Source organism: Protopterus annectens, chromosome 15.part0, assembly GCF_019279795.1.
Source record: "Protopterus annectens isolate FY-2018-M chromosome 15.part0, PAN1.0, whole genome shotgun sequence".
Lineage (NCBI taxonomy): Eukaryota > Metazoa > Chordata > Ceratodontiformes > Protopteridae > Protopterus > Protopterus annectens.
In genome coordinates this window covers 435,890,443-435,902,092 of record NC_056749.1, presented here as the reverse complement: position 1 = coordinate 435,902,092, position 11,650 = coordinate 435,890,443, and the positions used below count along the sequence as shown (strand labels likewise).

The 11,650-nt window shown below is 42.9% G+C and overlaps 1 protein-coding gene across 2 annotated transcripts in view; it reads left to right on the top strand.

Moving 5' to 3' along the window:
* TMEM185A (transmembrane protein 185A) overlaps positions 1-11,650 on the top strand; it is a 483,347-nt gene that overhangs the window by 294,001 nt on the left and 177,696 nt on the right. For both annotated transcript variants that reach the window (XM_044057176.1, XM_044057175.1), the window contains exon 5: positions 1,993-2,169. In XM_044057176.1, coding sequence (XP_043913111.1) covers positions 1,993-2,169 — 177 coding nt within the window. The remainder of the gene's footprint in view (positions 1-1,992; positions 2,170-11,650) is intronic.

Sequence of the window (11,650 nt, the reverse complement as noted above, 5' to 3'; positions counted from 1 at the left end):
TTTTCCCATTCAAAGAGTGTCTGTGTTACAGGCCCTCAGTGGAGCCCTTCATTATCTTCCATGCAGACAGGGTTTCCCTGAGGACCAATCCTTCCTTTATGCCCAAGGTGGTGTCTAGTGTGGCCCTAAATCAGTCCATTCATTTGCCTGCTTTTTTCCCCGAATCTATAAAACAAAGGAGAAAATTCTGCTCTCTTTGGACATGCACAGACAACTTAGATTTTATTTGGACAGGACTAAGCCTCTCAGAAAATCTGAACAGCTGCTAGTTGGCTTTGCTGTAGGGGCAGAGGGGAAGGCCATTTCAAAGCAAACCATGTCTAAATGGATAGCCCATTGCGTTAATTTCTGCTATAAGCACCATGGAAAGCTTACCCCACAGGGGATAAGATCACATTCCACCAGGGCTGTGCAACTACCTCTACAGCCTTTCTCAGAGGGGTCCCTACCACGTACATCCTAGAAGCTGCTACCTGGAGCTCTGTACATAACCTTCACCAAGCATTACCACATGCCTATTTTTTCTAAATCCAGAGCTGGTTTTGCCACTGCAGTTTTGCAGGGCTTAATAGCTGGCCTATTGCTCTCTAACTTCCTCCTCCCTTCCTTAGCTTTGGGAATCAACCCAAATGTAATGACTGCAACAGTGAAACACAAAGAACATAGTCCAGTTGTGTACACTTACCATAATTGTAGATGTTGGAGTGTATTCACTGTTGCATTCCTGGTTACCCTCCCTCCAGCCCCTTGACTTCTCTTAGCTCTACCTTTGCTTCTTGTTTTAAGTTTTCTGGTTTATTTTGCTTTTTGATGGAGGTGTAACATAACATATAATTGCTTCCCTTTGTGGGGGCACCTGACATGTGGGGCAAGAAAAACTGATGTAATGGCATTGGCTGCATGTTTTATACCCCTGACATCAGGGAAGAAGAGACAGCCTCCGACGCAAGAATCCAAGACTCTGGTATTCATGCCGGCTGAGGGCTGCCTGCAGGCAGATAACCCAAATGTAATGACTGCAACAGTGAATACACTCGAACATCTACATTTATGATGTGTACACAACTGTACTTTTCCTTTGTAGTGATTTGGCCAAAGTATTTCCAAGCTTACCCCTTTCTATGTTGAATAACCAGCTAAGTTGATAGTGTCCTACAAAACATAAGGCTTCAGCAGGAGTCGCGAGGGTCCTTTTTCCTACAGCTGTGGTTGTGTCTCCTACTTTCTCCCAGTAATGCATCGATGGATGATGTCTTTGCAACTGCAACTTTGTCTTCCTGTAATACTTGTGCAAAGCATTAACACACTGGAAGGCCCATGTCTCTATTTGGAGCCACTGTTATTTGTGGCCTCTTCCCATGAGGATTACAACTGAGGAAAATTAAACTAGGGGCTCTTGTCTTTCTGGTTACAGATGACAAACTTCTTATTAGATACAGAAGCATGCATTTACCACAGTGATAGGTTTAAGAATGTGCCATCCTCCATAGCATAACTTCCCTCTGTCCTCAACTTGGTTTGTGGTCTGGAGTCTCTCTTCCTTCAGTTCTTCAGTCTGTTTTTACTTTTATGCAGCCAGTCTGAAGCACTGGAGAGAGTGATGTGGTGTATGATGGGGGATGGAGGCAGGTTCTTGACTGACTGGGAATGTTGATGTTCCTAGTATGTATAGTATCAGTCCTGCTGATCATGGAGGTTGGATGCACTTCTTGCATACCTGTCATTTTAGTAATTACATAACTTTTATTTCAGCATTGTGGAAGTGTTCAAGGAAAGGCTGGATGATTTTAATTGGAGGGAAGTGCTTGAAGTTTGATAGCTTATTTTCTTGAGGTGTACAGGAATGTTTTCAGGAAAATGTTGACTGTTATGCTGGTAGCAGCAACTACAAAATTTGATAGTTTTCCTCAGTTGGCCATTAATAGTATTTAGTTTCTGATTTGTTTCTATTGCTAGTTGAGCTGAATAAGTTTATTTTTGCTTTTCCCTTAGGTTGTCTGTGTTCCTTTGTGGATATTGATGTCATTCCTTTGTTTGGTGGTTCTGTATTATATTGTGTGGTCTGTGCTTTTCTTGCGATCCATGGATGTAATTGCTGAACAGAGAAGAACTCACATCACAATGGCAGTAAGCTGGATGACCATTGTTGTTCCTTTGCTTACTTTTGAGGTAGGAAACTGTATGAAAAAACAGCTGTAATTTGAAATTTATTGATGTTCATTGTGCTGTTTTTGAGTTTCAGATGTAGTGCAGTCCAACAATTTCAATGATTTAAGAATGTTTACATGTTTTTATTTTTTTTTTCTTTGTAGTCATTCCTGCTTGAGTCTGTGTTTCTGAAGTAGATGCTGTCGTTTATAGATGTATCATAAGTAACTTTGGGACATGATTCTTAATTGTATATTAAAATAGTGTCCCAAAAGGCAGACCTCTTTCATCAGCTACATTTGTTGGCATTTGGGTCTCATAGGTAACAAGATTACATACTGAAGATGTGGATGTTGGAAGGCAGTCTTGTTGTAATAGATTCTTACATGAATACTAGGCTAACCGTCCTGAAGACCATTTTAAGCCTAGTCATGGAGCAGTTCATGTACAACCTTAATTCTTTTGTTCCCCTTCTATTCTGTTTTTGCAGAATGGATAGCTGCTTAGGCTTTAAAAAAAAAAGAAAAAAAATATGCATCTGTCTTCAACTTTTCCCATTTTGCACATGGGGTCAGGGTGTCATTTCAGCAGTGACAATCATCTTGAGCCAAGGTTTGCATTGTCGGGTGGCTAGCCCTGCTGCGGTAGTTCATTCATGCTACTCACTTGCACACAGTTTCACCTACAGCCAATTTAGAGTGTCCAATCCACCTACTGCATGTCTTTGGAATGTGGGAGGAAACCAGAGCACCTGGAGGAAACCCACGTAATCACAAGGAGGACATACAGACTCCGCACAGAAGGTGCTCCAGCTGAGAATTGAACCGGAGAACCTCATGCTGTGAGACAACAGTGCTAACCGCTGCACCATCGTGGCCAGCCTAAATATGTGCAAGTATATTTATCTATCTGTATATAATGTATACGTGTGTGTGTGTGTGTGTGTGTGTATGTGTGTGTGTATGTATGTATATATATATATATATATATATATATATATATATATATATATATATATATATATATATATATATATATATATGTGTGTTTGTGTGTATGTGTGTATGTGTATGCATGTGTATATATATATATATATATATATATATATATATATATATATATATATATGTATATATATATACATACATACACACGCGTGTGCATGTCTGTGTAATATACATATGTACATGCGTGCATATAACCTTTGTTCCGTCTTTATACTTTACCTGTGAATGTTCATTTCATCACTGGTGTAGTCGCCTTGGCTTATATGGGTTATATCCTACACAGTATATAACAGTTGACTAGCTTTCAGAGCTTAAGGGGCACCATCCACACATCCAGACTGTTTACAGCTTGCGCAGGTTTGGAGAAAATTAGCAGTCTGGTCAGTAAGCCCTACAGAACTTTCTTATTCCTGAAGAGTGCTCTTCTTGGTAGGCTTTCAAGGACCTATGTCCAGCTAGCATTTTTTCATTGCTGAGCAGATAAGTTCCCTTTTGGGAGGTGACTTTTCATATTAACTTAATAGAAACATAACATTTTTCTGTAACATTTTTAATTTTAAGCATGGAAAAACATTTATTGGACTGTCCTGGGACTTTCTGCCACTTTTTACAATGAAGTGCAACTGTGTACTTTTGTAGAAAACCAGTTGTTAAAGCTTTTTTTTTTTCTGGTTCTTCAGACCTTAGCTCCATCTAGTGTAGTCCCTTTGCCACCATTGACTGGGTTTAGACACATCCTCTGTGGCTGTTGGAGTGCCCTTGGAGTAGGGAATAACTGTCTTGCCTAGACGGTGTGTGTTTCCTGTGGGATGATATACCTGAGTCTGCTTTTATGGGGATTATTGTTAGAGAAAGGCAGAAAGTTCATAATTTATCTTCCACTATCTCTGTTTTTAGATGGGAATGGATTAGGTGTAGCTCGGGGCTTAGTTTAGTCTCTTTGACCCTTCTAATTCTGGTGTTACTGATAAAGAAAAAAATAATTCTTCGTTTTCTAAAGATTACCAGTATATCGATCATGAAAATTTCAGGGGGGAGCTGCTGCTTTCTGTCCTCAGGTAATTGATTGCGGCTCTTTGGGAGTTTTCTTCTGACAGTCCTTTAGAAAAATTTCTTTCTGAAAACATATCCAGAATGAGCCAGTTGTTTCAGTGGGAACATGGTGATATTCCACTATTGTTGAAAGAAGTTTGTGCTTTATTGCAGCTGGAGTTTCCTGACTTGACTCCTGTTCCTCCTACACTTCCAGCTTTGGAGGATGTTTTTAATTACAGCCTGCAGCTTGCCTGACAGAGCCAGCCTGCAACCTCTAAAAATGGCAGATAGATTGTGTAAAGGTTCCTCAGTCTTGGTTTTCTTCTTAATCCCAGATCTGACCCTTCAGTGATTTCCTTGATGTTCATCATGCATACAGCTGCAGTCATTACAGATGGGTTATCCTGCCGTCAGGCGGGTCCTAGGTCGGCCGAATTCCAAAGTCTAGGTCTGGCATCGGTTGTCATCGCTTCTTCCCTGACGTCAGTGCGGCAGGGGTATAAAAGAGACAGCCGACGCCATCTTCTTCAGTTTTTCTTGCCGCGCGGTGCCTGAAGCAGTTCGCAAGTGCCGGTCGGCCAGCTCCTGAGATTTACGAAAATATTTCAGCCGAAGTCTTCTTGAAAGCTAAGTACCCCGTTGGGGAAACTTTTCTTTCCTCTGACCGATGTCAGACAAAGTTAATAATTGCATTTCATGTGGGAAGCAAATACCGTATAAGGATTTTCACTCTTTCTTTATACCTTGCTTAGGCCCCGACCACGACGTCTCAGCCTGCTGTTTTTGTGCTAGATTCAACAAGTGCATTATTAAGCACCAGGCGGAGTTTGCCCTTCTCTATTTTGGCAAAAAATGTAATTATATTATGTCGTTGGATACTCCGACTCCAGTTTTAAGTAAAAGACACAAAGATAAGGACCGACATACGAGGTCTGCACAGACTACTGAGACCATGCTAAGGCCGACTACCGGTTCTCCGGTGCTCAGCGAGGCGCCTACGCAGCCCCTAAGTACCGATGACACTACAATACCGGTGTCTTCAGTACCCGAGGTCGCAGGCTCCTCGGTCCCCATTCCTACTGCAGATACCGACGCCACACCTGGCGGGGAAACTCGGAGTTTAGACATGCCTGCCATTTCTCAAGGTGTCTTCAGGCCTTCCTCCTTCTCTATTAAAGCTTTCACTAAATCTAAAGCAGCCATGAAAACCAAAAAACAGGGCCCTCAGACCCCCTCTCAAGGCCCCATGCCTAAAAAACAGATGCTCAAAATGGCTGAGGATTTGATTACTCTTATCAGGGTTTCTCAACCCCCCTCTGACAAAAGGCCCAGATTAGAGGAAGACTACCCTTCCTCAGATCAAGCCTCCATTACCTCAGAACATTCTGAGGACCAGGATTATACCTATTCCCCTTTCGAAGACTCTGATGCAGAGGAGTCTATTCCCTCGGTCTCCCCCCCTGAGGACTACTCTTTTGGGGAAACCCTACATACATTGAGGGAACACTTTCACTGGGAAGGCCAAGATTACTCAGATTCCAAGAAAAGGCTCAGGGAATTTCTTTTGCTCCCCCAGCATAGGCCCCTGGCTATCCCTCCTGTTTTAGATGTATTGGATGATGTGTACACAAAAGCCAGCCTTAATCCAGATTCTTTGCCTCCAGCTCCTGTTAAACCAGACAGGTATTACTGAGTTCCTGATTCTCACTAGTTCCTATACAAAAGCCATACTGCTGACCCAGAAACTATTTCACAGGGTCCCAAGGGAATTAAGGCCTCTACTGCTAAAAACCCATTACCTTCAGAGAGAGATTCCAGAGCTTTAGAAAGGTGGGGGAAAAAGGTGTACACCTCGGCCACTTTAACCATGAGGGCATTAAACTGTCAGTTCCATATGTTAAAGTATCAGCAGTTTTTGTTATCTCAGTTGAAAAGCAAAATGACACAACCAGAACAACCAGATTTAAAAGAGTTGCAGGATTTGTTGCATGGTGCAGAGCAAGTAGGTAAACATACCTTGCAGTGTGGTTTTGATGCTTTAGAGGCCTCATGTAGAGTTGCTGTTACGGGGTCTGTTATACGTAGGCATGCTTGGCTCAGATCAAACCTTACCAGATAATATCAAAGCTAAATTATTAGATGCACCTCTTCAAAAAGATGTATTGTTGGGTGTTAAAGCTGAGGAGGTACTAAAGAAAATGGAGGAAAAAAGCGAAATCAATGCAAACAGTGAAAGATTTCCTGCAGGTACAACCTCCACGTTTCAGCAGAAACTGGCCTTCAAAAAATTGGTCCTTTCCAGCCACGGGCAGACCTCAAAGGAGCAGATACAGACGCCCAAGGGGTAGAGGGCAACCTCAAGGATCCTTCATAGCCAGACAGTGACAAACACCAACCCCAAGAGGTGGAGAAGATAGATCACATTCATTTAGAAAACAGACACAATGACTTCCCCCTATACCTGCCAAGCAAAGCTTTAATGGCAGCACCTTTGGGTGGAAAACTGGCATTATTCTCAAAGAATTGGCATATTGTTACAAAAGACAAATGGATTCTGGACATTATAGACGGAGGCAACAGGTTCCACTTTCACACCCTTCCAAAAATGAGAGGCATGCCAAACCTGCCACAAAATCTAAGGGCAGAGGCACAAAAACAAATTTCAGCTCTCATGGACATGAAAGCGGTTCAAGAGGTACCTGCAAAAGAACAAGGTCAAGGGTTTTATTCCAGACTATTCCTGGTACCAAGGAAAGACAAAGATTGGAGACCTATCTTAGACCAATCCATCCTAAACGCATATCTACAGGTACCAAAATTCAAGATGCTCACTTTACAGCAGCTTCTTCCCATGCTGGGCAAGGAGTCTTGGCTGGTAACATTGGACCTCAAGGAGGCATACCTGCATGTCCCTATCAGACAAGATTGCAGAAGATAACTCAGATTTCTTGCAGGTTCAACCCATTATCAATTCTCTGCATTGCCCTTTGGCTTATCTACTGCGCCCAGAGTGTTTACGAAATGCCTGGCATCAGTAATCGCCTTCTGCAGACTACAAGGAATACAAATCTACCCATATCTGGACGACTGCCTGATCCAAGCGGACAACAAGGACATACTACTGCAACACCTGGCGTTTGTAATAAAACTGTTGAACTTCCTGGGATACACAGTCAACAAAAGAAATCAAAACTAATACCCTCTCAACAAATTATTTTCCTGGGTGCCAGCTTGAATACAACCACCCAGATGGCCTACCTCACGCCAGACAAACAAGGGCAACTGTCTCAATACTTCAGGAAAATGGCAACTTTCACCAGGCTGACTGCAAGGAAAGTCCTGCAGGCTCTGGGATTCATGGCATCTTGCATCCTACTAATCCCATGTGCAAAGCTGCATATGAAGAAACTTCATTGGTACCTAAAAAAAACTTATGGTCTCAACACTGTCGCAGCTTGGAAACAATTATACCACTCATTCCTTGCCTTCAAAAGGAATTTCTGTGGTGGGCTCAAGCATGCCAAAGAAGCACAGGTCTCCCTTTCTGTGTACCTCTAGCAACTCAAATCATCACAACAGACGCCTCGGACTACGCCTGGGGAGCACACATGGCAGATCAGTGCATTCAGGGAAAATGGTCCCAAAAAGAGAAGCACCTGCACATCAACCAAAAGAAAATGCTAGCCGTGCAAAATGCTATTATGACCTTCAAATACCTACTGCATCCAGGCCAGCTATTGATAAGGACGGACAACACCACAGTGATGTGGTACATAAACAAACAGGGAGGAACTCATTCATACCCCTTGTGCAGGCAAGCCATGACCCTATGGAACACAGCACTGGAATTGCAAATTCAACTACAGGCACAATTCCTGCCAGGGAAGGAAAACACACTGGCAGACAACCTAAGCAGAAATATGACCGATCCACACGAATGGAAGTTGCATCCTCAAGTTTTCACAAAGATAACTCTGGCATGGGGACAGCCAGACATAGATCTCTTTGCTACCCACAGAAATTACCAGTTGAAAAAATTTTGTTCAAGGATCTATCATCCACAGGCCTGGAAAGTGGACGCACTTTCTTTCAATTGGACAACGTTGACAGTCTATGCCTTCTCGCCTCTTCCTCTGCTGCCCAAAGTTCTATTTAAAGCCAGAGCAGAGAGGCCAAAAATGATTCTCATTGCTCCAGACTGGCCAAGACAACACTGGTATCTGCTCCTGAAGAGCCTGACACATTCCCCACCATGGATCCTACCTCTAGTCCCTCTTCTGTTGTCACAGCACAACTACAAAACCCTTCACAGCCAGCTTAAAACCCTAAATCTAGCTGCATGGAGAATTCCTTGATCTCTCAACAGACCCTCCTCTCCAAGGAGGTGCAGGATGTCATCTTGGAGGCCAGAAGACCTTCTAGAAAAGCCTACTCCGCCAAATGGAAACGATTTTGTGCCTGGAATCAAGAAAAGGGCCAGAATCCTTGGGTAATAAATTTACCTCAAATTTTACAGTACCTAGCTGAGATGTTAAACAGTGGAATTTCCTTCTCCTCCATAAAAATCCACGCTTCAGCCATTTCTGCACAATACAACACAGATCCTCCTTTATTCTATCATCCTCTCTTAAGGCACTTCCTCAGAGGGGCAAAGAATATAAAACCCCCAAGGAAACCACCAGTCCCTGCTTGGGACCTCAACTTCGTATTGGAAAAGCTGACCCTTCCTCCCTTCGAGCCAGCTTCTTCAACAGAACTACAATACTTGTCATGGAAAACAGCCTTCCTTCTGGCTATCACCTCAGCACTCAGGGTTTCGGAGCTACAGGCCATCATGGTTGTGCAACCTTTCATCATTTTCCATCAGGACAGAGTTTCCTTATGAACCACCCCTACCTTTATGCCAAAGGTAGTATCCAGTGTAGCTTTAAATCAGACTATCCACTTACCTACCTTTTATCCTAATCCACAAAACAAACGGGAAAGACTACTACATTCCTTGGACATTCACAGACAACTTAGTTATTATTTGGACAGGACAAAGCCATTCAGGAAATCCGAGCAACTCTGTGTCCTATGCTACAGTTGCTCAAGGAAAGGCTATTTCCAAACCGACAATCTCAAAATGGATAGCCCACTGCATACGCTTTTGTTACTCATTTCATGGAAAAACTGTGCCTACATGCATCAGATCCCACTCCACTAGGGCCACAGCTACCTCGGCAGCTTTCCTCAGAGGGGGTCCCTACCAAGGACATTTTGGAAGCAGCCACTTGGAGTTCAGTGCACACCTTCTCCAAGCACTATCACTTTCCACTATACTCTAAATCTAGAGCGGGATTTGCCACAGCAGTCTTGCAGGGCATCCTCGCTCCTCCTAGTTCCACTTAGTGCCTGCCACCCCTACTTAGCTTTGGGATTCTTCCCATCTGTAATGACTGCAGCTGTATGCACAATGAACATAGTACAGTTTTGTACCTACCATAAATGTAGATGTTCGAGTGCTCATACAACTGCAGTCCAGGTTACCCCCCCTCCGTCCCCTCTTAGGACAGGCCTTATGACAAACACCTTCTCATACAACCTATTTGGGGTACTCTTTTATGGTGTATTTGCTTGCAACTAATGTTTTCTGATTATTCTTTATTGCATGATTACATAAATTTATGTTTTGCCTTCCTTCTGGGGGCACCTGACATCTGGGGCAAGAAAAACGGAAGAAGATGGTGTCTGCTGCCTCTTTTATACCCCTGCCGCACTGACGTCAGGGAAGAAGCGACGACAACCGACGCCGGACCTAGAGTTTGGATTTCGGCCGACCGAGGACCCGCCTGATGGCAGGATAACCCATCTGTAATGACTGCAGCTGTATGAGCACTCGAACATCTACATTTATGGTAGGTACAAAACTGTACTTTAATGCTAATTCCTTCACTTCTGCTAAGGATGGGAAAGTCTTTGATAGATTTGGGAATAAAATGTATACTTTTGCCTTGCTAAATATAATTCTTAATTGTCAAGCTCTCGTTAGTTTTTGCTTTCATCATTTGAGAATATGAAGAACATTATAGTCAGCTCTGATGTTGCCTTTTTTCATCCAGTTTAACCTCTGTTATAGCAGATCCAGCCAACTTCGACATAGGGCTCTGATTCCCCCCATACCCGTAATCCCTTTCTTTTTGCAAAATACCTCAGATCTCATTTGCTGCCTGATCAAGAAGAATGTGTTTTTCAAGGCTCTGACAGATATTTTTCTGCAGAGTTGTTTTTTGTCAATGTCCTCTCTGGCAGTTTCTTCCCACTTTTCACCTCTTGTCGTAATATTTGTATACATTTTTTTAAATGAGAACTTTTTCTTCTGGTTTCTGCTTACTATACCTTAAATCTTCTAACTTGAAAGCTATCACCTCTGCATAATTTTCTTGGTGTTATATACAGGTGGCTAGTATGTAGTTTTTCTTTGTGATAGGGTGGTGGTGTATTTTTTTGATAGTGTGCTTTTCCATGGCAGACTAGTTTTATTTTTATTTATTTATTTAACATTTGTTAACCGGGAAAGTCTGACTTGGAACAAAGCCAATTTTCAGCAGAAGCCTGGGGGAGAAACACTCTAGATGCATGTCTTTGTAATGTGGGAGGAAACCGGAGCACCCGGAGGAAACCCACACGAATGCAAGGAGGACATACAGACTCCACACAGAAAGTACCCCAGCCGAGAATCGAACCAGAGAACCTCTTGCTGTGAGGCGATCACACTACTACTGCACCGTCAGAGTTTCAAGGATTTAAAAATGGTCTTTAGCCGTGATTCCACTGTAGGACCTGCACCCCCTTTGTGTCTCCTCTCTGGGGGCAGTTCATTTTAATGTTGAATGTAAGGCATGTGCCGGTTTTGGTACCAGAGCCTTTCAAGGTCGTAGAGATAAATTGGTCTTAAAGGGTCTTATTGCTCCACATACATGTACGTCTACCCATCTTTCTACTTCCACTGTTGCTACTTCTGTATCTCCAGCTAAAATTGGGGAAAACCTAGACAAATGAAAAGGACAAACTTAAGGAAAAATAGAGAACGACAAATCATCAGAAAAGAGGTCAGACAAGACCAGGAAGCTGTCTCCAGTCATATCAGAACCCTTTTGTCTAGCACCAAAAATTACTAGACAAGTGGATCTGACTGCTTCTCGAATCCAATCAACAATGCTGCCGCCTCATTTTTTGCTGGAGCCGGTGAGTCCTCAGCTCCGTTCACCTTATCTGTAGGAGAGGTCCTTATCGAGATTACATTCAGAGGCTTTATCTTCCATGTTGATTCGATCATTGAGTAGCCTTACTGAGGCAGATGTCAACAGGATGATGCAGAGGTTCTTTTGGGCAAACATTTGACTAGGGATCCTTCTGTTATTGTCCACACAGGATGTTCAAGAACAGCTCCAACATCCCCTCCCTTGATATCTTCTATT